This window comes from Watersipora subatra, chromosome 6 (genome assembly GCF_963576615.1).
Source record: "Watersipora subatra chromosome 6, tzWatSuba1.1, whole genome shotgun sequence".
NCBI lineage: Eukaryota > Metazoa > Bryozoa > Gymnolaemata > Cheilostomatida > Watersiporidae > Watersipora > Watersipora subatra.
The window spans coordinates 5,653,792-5,669,462 of NC_088713.1; the positions used below are offsets into that span (position 1 = coordinate 5,653,792).

The 15,671-nt window shown below is 34.9% G+C and overlaps 1 protein-coding gene across 1 annotated transcript; it reads left to right on the forward strand.

The window, feature by feature from the left end:
- Window positions 1–829: 829 nt before the first annotated feature.
- On the forward strand, window positions 830–11,222 carry LOC137397981 (octapeptide-repeat protein T2-like). Its single transcript, XM_068084081.1, has 3 exons — window positions 830–928; window positions 1,741–1,860; window positions 10,554–11,222. The coding sequence occupies exons 1-3, from the start codon at window positions 830–832 to the stop codon at window positions 11,220–11,222; spliced, it is 888 nt and encodes a 295-aa protein (XP_067940182.1).
- The last annotated feature ends 4,449 nt before the right edge of the window (window positions 11,223–15,671 follow it).

Sequence of the window (15,671 nt, forward strand, 5' to 3'; positions counted from 1 at the left end):
TACGACAAGGTACCTCTGGACTTATGATTGTGTTGCATAAATGTAAGATATGTTGCACTTAAGTTTTGCATAAACGTAAGAGAATGGTTGTGATTTTCTTTTGTGTGTAGTATAAGTAATTTGTCATGTTCATCCTGATGAAGTATCGTTGACTGATTTATTTATGTAAAACCACAGTACTATGATAAAGACTGTTTTTGTTTGTTATGTACTCAGCGTAGAAAAACATTTATATGTTAACAAACAAATATAATTACCTTGATGGGAAGGGTTAGCACAGTCTTTGTATTGAGTGATTTATTTTAAGCACCTGAACGATCATCAGATAAATCTGCTGTGTAATTGTAATTTATAATTGTTCCTCAAAGGTTTTTGATTACAATAGAAACATTTAACTCAAATACATAAAAACTACTAATGAAACCGTGTCCTGTCTCTATACGTATGGTATCTAGTAAGCGAAGTGACTCCGGATGCCGTGTGACATGTTCCACGAACCGAACTAGCCTTCGAACCGATCCTAAGTCGGTTCGGTGCTCGTGTGACCACGCCTTTAGACATGGTGAATCTTTTGATACCAAATAACTGAAATGTGAATTTTATTGAAAGTCAACCTTTAAGGTAAGTACCGTGTTTAGTCAATAAACTTACCTTTCTCACATTTAGATGAATCTACTACACATTTCATACAGCTGATGGTATGGCAGACCTCACATCCCAACACTAGTGGCTGATTATCATGTTTTGTAAAGATATCTGGTTTATGTTGGCTCTCATTTGACATATATTGGGTCATGGAGACTGTATGATGATTATCTAGCAGAACATCATGTTGCTGAAAGAAAGACAACAAGGTTCAAATATAATTCCTGCCATAGTAATTGGTGAAACGAGTGAAAAGATTCAAGAGAATGCTGCCAGGCTTGTGGTATGGTAGATTACCATATGTTGATGTTAAGGGGGCTTTTAGAATTTTTATATTTATAAAGGTAGAGGTTGGGTCCCACATGAGAAAACAACCAAGTCAGGTATGGTCAGTTGAGAGCGGATATGAGCTTGTATAGTATAGCATCTGACATATACTGGGTCATGGTTATTGCATGATGATCAGCTAGTACATTACCGTGGCGCTAAAAAGGTAAAACACAGTTACAGTAAGATTTCAAAATAAAACTAATTATAGTTACAACAGAATCTCTGCCCCATTTATGGTTGATCTGGCAATGCAAAAAATAAAAATTTAAGGAAAGGCCTTTCTTCTCAAAATTTACCATCTAAGGGTGGTATATAGGCTTTTTGTTATTCTACACGTAGAAGGGAAGTAATTGGGAATCCCATGAGGTAATAAACAAATTGAAGTTTTTTTTTTGTAAAATAGATACCAGCGTGAATGTTGCTGCATTCTTAAAAGTCATAGTGCTAGTATTACCATCCAAATTCCGGCAGTAATTGCATACAGCAAAATATTGCAGCACAAGGATGAGCAAGTTGGCTTGATAGAAAGAAGAATTATAAGTAATAGCATATCCAAACTGCTACAGAGAGTGATCATCATATAGAAAATGACAGTGCTCAACAGAACTAGAAAACATTGACCTTTTACCGTACTGGGCAAGTGGCCATATGTTATACTTGTAGTTGCAGAGAATACTGTGACATGCAATGACTAGCGAATCCTCTGCAATATATCTCTGATCAAGGCAATCTCAGACAACAATAATCACTCTGATTTACATATAGGGCAAGGAAATAAGAAAAGGCAATATTCATAGTAAACCTATGAAAAGCTCCAAATTGTTTCCTAATGTAATTAAGAGCATAACTGAGTGTGAACAGTTTGGCCCGAGTGTTACAGTCCCAGTGAGTAATAATAATAATGATCATGAGTAGTATATAGAGAGCAGATCTACACACAAAAGTGACGGATCCAGCGGGGGGATAGAAAAAGGGGGTTGTGAATTAAATTGGCTAGGCGTGTAGATTGAATCGTGTAGAGTTGAATGAGATGTTGGGGTTTGGGGGGAAATTGTGGTGTAGAGTAGGGGGTTGAATTCGAGGGGTTACGGATCCGCTCCTGGCGTAATCGGCGGATTATCTGTGGATGAGTCATCCGATTAGCGGGGGATGAGTCATCCGATTAAACGCGGATTATCGCGGGATTAGTCGGAGGAATCGTCGCGGATTAGTCGGGCGAATCGTCGCCGATTATCGGTGGAACAGTGGGGGTGAATATCTGGGACATCGAGGGCTGGATGGTTTTCCGGAGTGGATCTCGCGGATTATCGAGGAGAGCGAGAGATTACCTACCGGATGAGTGAGGGGGTTAATATCTGGGACACCGAGGGGTTGATTTTCCGGAGATTGTTATATATTTGAAACATGGAATATATATGAGAAAGTGTTTATGTGCAAAGTGGAGAATGTTATATATTTGAGAACGTTGAATATATATGAGAAAGTGTTTATGTACAAAGTTATTTTTTTTTGAAGATTTGATGTTTTTGTAATGTTGAAGCTCTTGAATGGTTAAGAATTTTAAGGATTTTTATTTTCGGTTTTTTTTATATATGTTGAATGAAAGATCAGTTTTATTACAAAATTATTCACTTTAAAAGATATATTTATATGTATTATTCATTATTTCCATCATCATTTCGTTTCAATAAAAATAAAATAGTTTATGTTTAACTTGAAATATATGAAATGTACAAGTAGATAAGTCACAATAAAGATAATATAGTATAAATGGCAAAACTAGGATTGTGCTAGGCCATGTTGATATACAAGTGAGCAATGATTATAAATGCATATATAATAATAAAATGTGAGTAAGATAAAAGCTAGGGTTGTGCTAGTCCATGTTAATGTACAAGTGAGCAGTGATTATAAATGTATATATAATAATAAAATGTGAGTGAGATAAAAGCTACTGAAGATACAATAAACAAAGCTAGGATTGTGCTAGGCCGTGTTAATATACAAGTGAGCAGTGATTATAAATGTATATATAATATTAAAATGTGAGTACGATAAAAGTTACTGAAGATACAATAAACAAAGCTAGGATTGAGCTAGTCTATGTTAATATACAAGTGAGCAGCGAATATAAATGAATATATAATAATAAAACGTGAGTAAGATAAAAGATACTGAAGATACAATAAACAAAGCTAGGATTGTGCTAGACCCTGTTGATATACAAGTGAGCAATGATTATAAATATATATATAATAAAATGTGAGTGAGATAAAAGCTACTGAAGATACAATAAACAAAGTTAGGATTGTGCTAGGCCATGTTAATATACAAGTGAGCAGTGATTATAAATGTATATATAATAATAAAATGTGAGTAAGATAAAAGCTACTGAAGATACAATAAACAAAGCTAGGACTGTGCTAGTCCATGTTAATATACAAGTGAGCAGTGATTATAAATATATATAATAATAAAATGTATTATTATATATACTCACATTACTTACTCTCATTTTATTATTATATATATATTTATAATCACTGCTCCCTTGTATATTAACATGGACTAGCACAGTCCTAGCTTTGTTTATTGTATCTTCAGTAGCTTTTATCTTACTCACATTTTATTATTATATATACATTTATAATCATTGCCCACTTGTACATCAACATAGACTAGTACAATCCTGCTTTGATTATTGTATCTTCAGTAGCTTTTATCTTACTCACGATTTATTATATATATATATATATATTTATAATCACTGCTCCCTTGTATATCAACATGGACTAGCACAATCCTAGCTTTGTTTATTGTATCTTGAGTAGCTTTTATCTTACTCACATTTTATTATTATATATACATTTATAATCACTGCTCACTTGTATATTAACTCTTTCGCTACCACGTTAATTGTTGACCAAACGATTATTCTGCCCAAGTTAATTCAAACGGATTTTCTAAAAAATCCGATATACCGTTAGTATTTAAGCAATATCTCAAAAAATGAAAACATATATCGTTTTACTTTTAAATGTATCTTATTCAGAACAAAATTCTCCACAAGATAGGTGTAAAATTGTTTAGCAACTCTTACTCTCACAAAATTCCTGACGCTTTTCTTTGCGTTGAACAAACTCGGTGTGTTTCTTATTGTCATAACGATAACGGTCTGGTTTTACCGTTTTTGAAAAAATAATTAGAAATGGAATTGTTGAACCAAAAATTTAGTTGCACGTCATTGGCAACAAGGTTGTTTCATTGGAAACAAAATTTGATTGGCCTAGCTGATGTGTGGGATTTGTAATTAAAAGAAAAAGTGAAACCCTATTGATGAGTCGATACACCGTCTGATTGTCTGTATTTATATTACCGCGAATTGATGGAAATGCTCAACAAAAAAAAACAAAAAAAAATTTTTTTTTTTTTATTCGTTACACCTGATTGGCAAAAATGTTGTTTTATTGGAAACAATTCTTTCAACAACATGTGGAGATTACTGTCTTCTCTTTGCAATATTTTGGAGCAGAGGATGTTCAATAGAAGATTTTCTAACAGTTATGCTAAAAATTTCTGAAACAGATACACGAGATCATGTAGTTCGAAAAACTATACTAGATAGATATGATTGGAATGAAAAAAAATTAGTAAAAGTCTTAATAACGAAGAAAATGAAGGTGTTGACAATGTACATATTCAAGGAACTTCCCAAATTGTTAAATTACTAGAAGATCTGACACAAATTTTTTTTTCTATATTTTACAATTGAATATACATATATACTTTATATCGAAATAAAGTTGGTAACAAATACAACCGAATATTATTTACTTTTTGATATAAGTTTTATATATTGATATACTCACACTGAGTTGGAGCTATCCTCAAAATAATCCACATATTAATCCATGTATGCCCCTTTACTAGTTCATCATCTTCATCTATTTACTGGTCGCGAGACTGTTATGGAATGGTTAAGCCAAACCAAACAGGAGAATTCCATAGGTAAACCTAGGAAAACAATCAGGTCGAATGCCAAGGCGCTTGTCCACACAACAGCCCCTGAAAACAGCGACACTCAACGAACTTAATCGCGAGTAGCCGGCTAACAGAATTCTAGCTGAAGCATACAAGCCTTATGGTATCAACACTCGATCGACCCAAATTCTCAAATATAAGTAGGCATCAAGAGATGGTTAATGAGGCAGAATATTCCATCAGATTATGCAACGCTTATATAGTGAATTGAAGAATGATGGGTGTGTCCAAAGGAATTAATGAAGCGAAAATAGTAAACAGATTTTCGCGAAATTGAATTTCGCGAAAGTGAATTTCGCGAAATTGAATTTCGCGAAATTACACATTATATATATTATATAGTCAACTTTCGCGAAAGTGAATTTCGCGAAAATCAATTTCGCGAAATTACACATTATATATATTATATAGTCAACTTTCGCGAAATTACACATTATATATATTATATAGTCAACTTTCGCGAAATTGAATTTCGCGAAATTCAATTTCGCGAAAGTTGACTATATAATATATATAATGTGTAATTTCGCGAAATTCACTTTCGCGAAAGTTGACTATATAATATATATAATGTGTAATTTCGCGAAATTCAATTTCGCGAAAGTTGACTATATAATATATATCATGTGTAATTTCGCGAAATTGAATTTCGCGAAATTCACTTTCGCGAAATTCAATTTCGCGAAAGTTGACTATATAATATATATAATGTGTAATTTCGCGAAAGTTGACTATATAATATATATAATGTGTAATTTCGCGAAATTCACTTTCGCGAAAGTTGACTATATAATATATATAATGTGTAATTTCGCGAAATTCACTTTCGCGAAATTCAATTTCGCGAAATTCAATTTCGCGAAAATCTGTTTACTATTTTCGCTTCATTAATTCCTTTGGACACACCCATCATTCTTCAATTCACTATATAAGCGTTGCATAATCTGATGGAATATTCTGCCTCATTAACCATCTCTTGATGCCTACTTATATTTGAGAATTTGGGTCGATCGAGTGTTGATACCATAAGGCTTGTATGCTTCAGCTAGAATTCTGTTAGCCGGCTACTCGCGATTAAGTTCGTTGAGTGTCGCTGTTTTCAGGGGCTGTTGTGTGGACAAGCGCCTTGGCATTCGACCTGATTGTTTTCCTAGGTTTACCTATGGAATTCTCCTGTTTGGTTTGGCTTAACCATTCCATAACAGTCTCTCGACCAGTAAATAGATGAAGATGATGAACTAGTAAAGGGGCATACATGGATTAATATGTGGATTATTTTGAGGATAGCTCCAACTCAGTGTGAGTATATCAATATATAAAACTTATATCAAAAAGTAAATAATAATCGGTTGTATTTGTTACCAACTTTATTTCGATATAAAGTATATATGTATATTCAATTGTAAAATATAGAAAAAAAAATTTATGTCAGATCTTCTAGTAATTTAACAATTTGGGAAGTTCCTTGAATATGTACATTGTCAACACCTTCATTTTCTTCGTTATTAAGACTTTTACTAATTTTTTTTCATTCCAATCATATCTATCTAGTATAGTTTTTCGAACTACATGATCTCGTGTATCTGTTTCAGAAATTTTTAGCATAACTGTTAGAAAATCTTCTATTGAACATCCTCTGCTCCAAAATATTGCAAAGAGAAGACAGTAATCTCCACATGTTGTTGAAAGAATTGTTTCCAATAAAACAACCTTTGTGCCAATCAGGTGTAACCAATAAAAAAAAAAAAATTTTTTTTTTGTTTTTTTTTGTTGAGCATTTCCATCAATTCGCGGTAATATAAATACAGACAATCAGACGGTGTATCGACTCATCAATAGGGTTTCACTTTTTCTTTTAATTACAAATCCCACACATCAGCTAGGCCAATCAAATTTTGTTTCCAATGAAACAACCTTGTTGCCAATGACGTGCAACTAAATTTTTGGTTCAACAATTCCATTTCTAATTATTTTTTCAAAAACGGTAAAACCAGACCGTTATCGTCATGACAATAAGAAACACACCGAGTTTGTTCAACGCAAAGAAAAGCGTCAGGAATTTTGTGAGAGTAAGAGTTGCTAAACAATTTTACACCTATCTTGTGGAGAATTTTGTTCTGAATAAGATACATTTAAAAGTAAAACGATATATGTTTTCATTTTTTGAGATATTGCTTAGATACTAACGGTATATCGGATTTTTTAGAAAATCCGTTTGAATTAACTTGGGCAGAATAATCGTTTGGTCAACAATTAACGTGGTAGCGAAAGAGTTAATATACAAGTGAGCAGTGATTATAAATGTATATATAATAATAAAATGTGAGTAAGATAAAAGCTACTGAAGATACAATAAACAAAGCTAGGATTGTGCTAGTCCATGTTGATATACAAGGGAGCAGTGATTATAAATATATATATAATAATAAAATGAGAGTAAGTAATGTGAGTATATATAATAATACATTTTATTATTATATATATTTATAATCACTGCTCACTTGTATATTAACATGGACTAGCACAGTCCTAGCTTTGTTTATTGTATCTTCAGTAGCTTTTATCTTACTCACATTTTATTATTATATATACATTTATAATCATTGCTCACTTGTACACCAACATAGACTAGTACAATCCTAGTTTTTTGTTTATTGTATCTTCAGTAGCTTTTATCTTACTCACATTTTATTATTATATATATTTATAATCACTGCTCCCTTGTATATCATCATGGACTAGTACAATCCTAGCTTTGTTTGTATCTTCAGTAGCTTTTATCTTACTCACATTTTATTATTATATATACATTTATAATCATTGCTCACTTGTGTATCAGCATGGCCTAGCACAATCCTAGTTTTGCTTATTGTATCTTTAGTAGATTTTATCTTACTCACATTTTATTATTATATATACATTTATAATCACTGCTCACTTGTATATTAACATGGCCTAGCACAATCCTAACTTTGTTTATTGTATCTTCAGTAGCTTTTATCTTACTCACATTTTATTATATATACATTTATAATCATTGCTCACTTGTATATTAACATAGACTAGCTCAATCCTAGCTTTGTTTATTGTATCTTCAGTAACTTTTATCTTACTCACATTTTAATATTATATATACATTTATAATCACTGCTCACTTGTATATTAACACGGCCTAGCACAATCCTAGCTTTGTTTATTGTATCTTCAGTAGCTTTTATCTCACTCACATTTTATTATTATATATACATTTATAATCACTGCTCACTTGTATATTAACATGGACTAGCACAACCCTAGCTTTTATCTTACTCACATTTTATTATTATATATACATTTATAATCATTGCTCACTTGTATATCAACATGGCCTAGCACAATCCTAGTTTTGCCATTTATACTATATTATCTTTATTGTGACTTATCTACTTGTACATTTCATATATTTCAAGTTAAACATAAACTATTTTATTTTTATTGAAACGAAATGATGATGGAAATAATGAATAATACATATAAATATATCTTTTAAAGTGAATAATTTTGTAATAAAACTGATCTTTCATTCAACATATATAAAAAAAAAACCGAAAATAAAAATCCTTAAAATTCTTAACCATTCAAGAGCTTCAACATTACAAAAACATCAAATCTTCAAAAAAAATAACTTTGTACATAAACACTTTCTCATATATATTCCATGTTTCAAATATATAACAATCTCCGGAAAATCAACCCCTCGGTGTCCCAGATATTAACCCCCTCACTCATCCGGTAGGTAATCTCTCGCTCTCCTCGATAATCCGCGAGATCCACTCCGGAAAACCATCCAGCCCTCGATGTCCCAGATATTCACCCCCACTATTCCACCGATAATCGGCGACGATTCGCCCGACTAATCCGCGACGATTCCCCCGACTAATCCCGCGATAATCCGCGTTTAATCGGATGACTCATCCCCCGCTAATCGGATGACTCATCCACAGATAATCCGCCGATTACGCCAGGAGCGGATCCGTAACCCCTCGAATTCAACCCCCTACTCTACACCACAATTTCCCCCCAAACCCCAACATCTCATTCAACTCCACACGATTCAATCTACACGCCTAGCCAATTTAATTCACAACCCCCTTTTTCTATCCCCCCGCTGGATCCGTCACTTTTGTGTGTAGATCTGCTCTCTATATACTACTATCATGCATTCAATGGGATGATTAAGCTTAAACTACATAGCCTGCGTTCCAAAGTTTCAGTGCTAGATGATCCGCCACAAGCATCACTCCCTATTACCATAATAGATATATGCCATATAAATGTAGATATTCGAAGAGAGAGGCATTGCAGCTGATTGATACAAGTAAACAACTGGACTATCATATTTATATCTAATGAATAACAGAGGGAAACAGCAGTAACTATGCTGCCATGTGAAATAAACCTGCAAATGACCAGCTGAACTCTGAAGCTATGAATTGCAGCAGTAACAACAAAATCAACCATATGTCTGACATACTTTCATGTGCTCTTTACAAAGATTTCTACAACGATCTGTGCAGTAAGAGATGGCTTGACGTTTGTGTTGTCCTCTCTTGGTACAAGTGTTGCAGAGCCTTGCAGCATCAAAATCAAAGTCGGCCAATGATTCAGGTGACATCTTATACACCTTCCTAAAAATCATAGTTTATAAACGTGAAAAATATAATAACATGTAGGCTACATATAAATATTATCAAAGAATTAGATTACATGTCATGTTATTATCTATATATAAATCTCAGTATCTGTCCATCTATCCTTAACTCTGTCCAGCTATAGCGATAAAGCTTGAGGAACAAGATAACAGCTTCAAACAGAATTTTAACTCACAACCTCCAGGCCTGCAGGCATCCATTTATCCAATACCCTACACTGTCCAACTGGGTACACAAATAAATAGATTTGGCCGATACTTTGAGAATAAGCCGACCTTTCATGGCTTCACATCAAAAATGGCAGCTAATGTTAAGCGTAAAGCCAGACCAATAGAAAATTACTGAAGCCATACAAGAAGAAAAGTGCATCTCATAAATGAAGGAAAATGCGTAAACGCATAGAGCCAACAAACCTATTTCGATCAGTATAGATTTGTAGTAGGCATTGAAGTCGGTATGAATTAAACAGAAATAAAATAAAGTTTACAGAAATAGCACAATACACAGAAATAAACCAACACTTTCACTTAAAAGTTAGAATGGAAAATCTTGATATTGAATACGTTGCTTAAAAGTAAGTTTTTTGCACAAAAATTTTATATCACCCATGCAACCTTTCTATTACACCAGGCATCCGTCTAGTATTCCCATATATAGTAAGTGCTGACATAAATATGCTAACTTTATAAAATAATACAGGGTAGCAAATTTATTTTCAATTTAGATGATGAAATATTCTCAATTATCTAGAGTTTTATTGGCAATTGTCCATCTATCAGTTAACTTGTTCTGTCACAAATGTAACAGCGCGTTATGCTGCTCTAAGGTGGCTTTTAACTCCTAAAGCCTAAAGATTTCGAGAGAGAGAGATCGAGAGAGAGAGATCGAGAGAGATCGAGAGAGAGAGATCGAGAGATCGAGATCGAGAGATCGAGAGAGAGAGATCGAGAGAGAGAGATCGAGAGAGAGAGATCGAGAGAGATCGAGAGAGAGAGATCGAGAGATCGAGAGAGAGAGATCGAGAGAGAGAGAACGAGAGATCGAGAGAGAGAGATCGAGAGAGAGAGATCGAGAGAGAGAGATCGAGAGAGAGAGATCGAGAGAGAGAGATCGAGAGAGATCGAGAGAGAGAGATCGAGAGAGAGAGATCGAGAGAGAGAGATCGAGATCGAGAGAGAGAGATCGAGAGAGAGAGATCGAGAGAGAGAGATCGAGAGAGAGAGAGATCGAGATCGAGAGAGATCGAGAGAGAGAGAGAGATCGAGATCGAGAGAGAGAGATCGAGAGAGAGAGATCGAGAGAGAGAGATCGAGAGATCGAGAGAGAGAGAGATCGAGAGAGAGAGATCGAGATCGAGAGAGATCGAGAGAGAGAGATCGAGAGAGAGATCGAGAGAGAGAGATCGAGAGAGAGAGATCGAGAGAGAGAGATCGAGAGAGAGAGATCGAGAGAGAGAGATCGAGAGAGAGAGAGAGACTCGGGTCTTATAGGCATTTATTAGCAAAACTACCATAAGTTCTGACAGGCTAACAAGACAAACAATGATCCTAGTAAAAAAGTCAGCATTCGTTTATATAGTGTTGGTAGCATAATAGTCATTAATAATACCGTATAATGAGCCAAGCACAAGATACAAAAAGGACACACATAATAAATAATACTATTATAATTTTGTTGCAGGCACAATGGTCAGACAATGTAAGTTAACATTGACACAGATGGCAACTGAGTGCTTTACAATATCGTGTCCAGGTGAAATGGTGGAATCAATGCAGTTATTATGTAATTGAGTGTCTTAAGAAATGAATACTAATAAAACATATGTAGATCTGTTACACAATCTTTTGAATGGAATAATAGCTGTCATATAGATGAGATATCGCAATATTTCAATGTCGAGATAGACATATCTCACACAAAGCACTCTTTATTATCAGATAAGCGCAATTATTATTGAGTAGTTTGTTGGTAAAAGAGTCTGACTAAGAAACTGAATTAAACAAATTTTAACCATGTATTGACCAAAATTGTAGTCATGTCATTAAATGTGTGTAAATAACTTTGTGATAACCTGCATATTTAAAGCACATGTTATCCTAATACTAAAATTACTGACATACATGATCCACTTCTTCATCTTCGAAAATTTAGCTTTGCTTCATAATTCCCGTATTATTAATTATGAATATGTTAGTGACCTTAACTGAATACCAATTAAAATCGATTGCAGACAAGAGGTGCAATGGAGAAAGTAGTCGATATGATGATGACTACTCATTCCAATGAATGAAATGTACACAAATTACTTCAATAAATTTAAATGGGTTATTTCTTATTGGTCAATTATGAAGGTGTAATAACATAGACTTAATATAATCGTCATCTAACTTTAAAATATATGAGAGACAATTTTAATAATCATGGCCTTCTAGAACAATAGCAGGGCTCAATCGATGAACAATTCTTAATAGCTTGTTCCCTAATATTTTAAATATTTACAATGTTAGCATCAGACTACCGTTAAATATTACTTACCTGCAGCTTTGAAGCCCGCACCAGCAAATCTTGTTCTTTTCATAGTGTGATCTGAGGCACGGCATACAGTGTATGTGGCCACAAGGCAATTGTTTAGGATCAATTATCTTCTCATTCCTCAACCCACAAAATTCACACTTTATATCATGATGTGCAGAAGCCATTGCTTCAATGAAATCATAAAAAATATGTGATACGAATAAAGTTCGGAGTTTTTTTTAACCTACACAATTACAAGTTAACTTTTACAATGTAAAGTGATAACAGTATCCATGTGGTAGACTAGCCAATGCTTAAACACAAGAGCACTATTTGGCATTGCATACATTACAGTGCGTCAAAAAAAGCCTATTATCTCATTTAATATAATCTTACTTTGAAAAAAAACTTTTGAATAATTTTGAATTTTTAATAATTTTTTTATTTGTAAAATAAGCAGAGCCCTGTGATGACTTTTCATTCAGCAGTTAAGAAGTTGATGATCGGTTCACCACATGATAAAACCAAGTTTATGGCTCAAAGAATCCCATAGCTTTCAAACGTGCCAATTGATCAATGTCTCTAAAATGAGGCTCAAATAAAGTTTCCACTTCTCTGTTCACCCTCTCCTACATAATACTGTAATATACACCTAGATCAGAGGCAGTGGCTCATTAGTAGTGCAAAGTTTTGCTTTGAGAGACAATTGTATTTATCATGAGTTTATAGTGTCGCTTAGCTGACTGGTAGTTATGCTAATAACATGGTTTATACTTGATATTATCACTGATTGATTTGCTTAAAAGTCTGTCTCATCTTCTAGCATCGTGATGTAATAAAAGTAATAACAAAGATCTTATTAAACTTCTATCCACACCTCGTGGCCCTTTTGTGGTCAACAATATTCTACCCAGATAGTAACCACATTTCTATGATCTCAGGCAATTCATCGCAAGTATCGCCTATTAAATTAGGCAATCGAGCGATTTAGGATAACTTCAGACAGAGCTCATTAAAGTTAGTCATTGCTTCAGACACAATCTGCTGTTCCTGATAATAATTAGTTTGGTTGAAATTTTGTTACAATATCAAACAAAAGGCTCCAATAGACCATTGTTTTCAAAAGTGCCTTTTGATTCGGGCCAAGGCGTGCGCCTACATTGTCAGCGAGCAAAAGTGTTCGTAAGGGAATGGCTTACGTTAACGCTGATTAAACATTATATATGTCGCAAAATGAGCCTAATGCACGCTCCACTGGGTAAACAAGCTCCACTAAATGCATACAATTTAATCTCACAGCTTAACACACAATGAAACATAATACTCACTATCAAATTCGCCAAAGTGAGATATTTACCGTGAATACGCTGCCGTCCGCGAACTCGGAAGTTACAGGGGAGCCCTGCGCACTAGCAATATCCGGTCAATTATGTTTTGAAAGCGCTTAGTAACGGTGGTGAAGCGTTATAAAACAGACAGGCAGAAACAGGGGCTATATCTATAAGTATGATATTTGATAAAAGCGCCCAACTATAACGTTCACAAGCTGACAGTTTGAACAGAGCATTTCGTGGATAGAGGGTGCGTTGTACAAAAATCCATGAATTTATTTAACCAATGCGGTTTTCCGAACGTACGGTTATGCAATTGAACTTAAAACTCTTAGAATGGCAATTACTTGACTTTAGTGTTGGTAGTGATTAGTGTTGGGCTGGTATCTAATTTAGTGCCGGATCGGATATCCTTACACTTTTTTATCGGTTTACCCAGTGTCGTTATCCTCGGTACTTACCATCTTCGGTATCTTTTGTCAACTAAGAAAGTTCGGTGTATATATATATATATATATAATATATAAATATATATACACCTCTTGTATATATATATATATATATATATATATATATATATATATATATATATATATATATATATACATATATATATATATATATATACATACATATATATATAAAAAATTGTTTCCTCACCCCGGTTAACCCGTATGGGTGGTAGTTGCTGCTCTAACTCGGGTCTCCTACCAGAGATCTGAGAGTTTGAGCACTCACCTCAAGATCTTAGCTGTTCCCAGTAGCGCACTTTTCTGCAACTCACCTGAGTTGATTGCTGTTGGTATTTGGGCAAGCCACATTTTATGCGCCGGTGTTATTGCGCCCAGTGCCCCAATGACTACTGAGATTACAGTTGTTCTTACATCCCAGCATTTTTCAATCTCTTCTCCAAGAGGGAGATATTTCTCTACCTTTTCTTTTTCTTTGCTGGCTATAGCGTAGTCATTGGGTACTGCTATATCTATTATAGTAGCCCTCTTGTTCTCCTTGTCTACCACCACTACATCTGGTTGGTTTGCTAGGACATGCTTGTCAGTTCGGATGTAGAAGTCCCAGAGAATCTTTGCGCGGTCATTTTCATTGACCTTGCCAGGAGCTTCTCACCAGTGTTGTGGTTTATTAAGGCCATACTCATCACATAGACTTCTATACACAACACCTGCGACATGATTATGCCGCTCAGTGTATGCATTTTGACCTGCGACATGATTTTTGTTTGGAGTTGCCTTGTTGGGAGCACTTGCTCCTGGGCTGCCATGATTAGCGACTCTGTATTGGCCGTTAGGTTTCCTTTGTTCAGCCACATATATGTCTGGTGAAGATCGCCAACCTTAGATATTTGTTGGTGGTAAGCACCATGAAGAGGTTTCATGTGCCAGTCAATTTCCTCATCATCAGGGCGTAGGTCCGTTGTAAGAGCAGCCAATTGAAATTCAGCTAGCAACTTATCTGAAGTGGCCATGGAGGTTGCATATGCTTTGATGCCTTGCTCCTCCTCTTTCACTGTCTGCTGTACACTTTTGAGTTCCCTACCGCCATCTTTCCTATCGAGATACAATCTAGTAGTATCAGATTTTGGGTAGAGTGCTCCATGCATGGTCAGCAGTTTACGAGTTGCTATATCTGTTTCTTTGATGGCTTCCTCGGTCCACTTTATTATGTTTGCTGGATATCTTATTACTGGCAGTGCGTAGGTATTTATTGCCATGACTTGGTTCTTGGCATTGAGCTGGCTCCATAAGACCTGCCGAAGGCGTTTCTTGTATTCGGTAATGGCTTTGTGACGTACCTCGGCTTCGTGGTTGATGTTACTTTGCATAATCCTCAAGTACTTGTACCCTTCTTCTATATCTTTGATGGTACCATTTGGCACTCTTAGGCCATCTGTGAGCATAGAATGGCCTTTCTTAAGAATTAGCCTTCCACATTTCTCAATACCGAAGGTCATTCCGATGTCTTTGCTGTATACCTGAGTGAGGTGTATTAGCGAATCAATGTCCCTTTCTTTGTTAGCGTACAGCTTGATGTCATCCATGTAGAAGAGGTAGTTTATCTTGATGCCACTCTTAAACTGGTACCCATATTGAGTCTCCTCTAG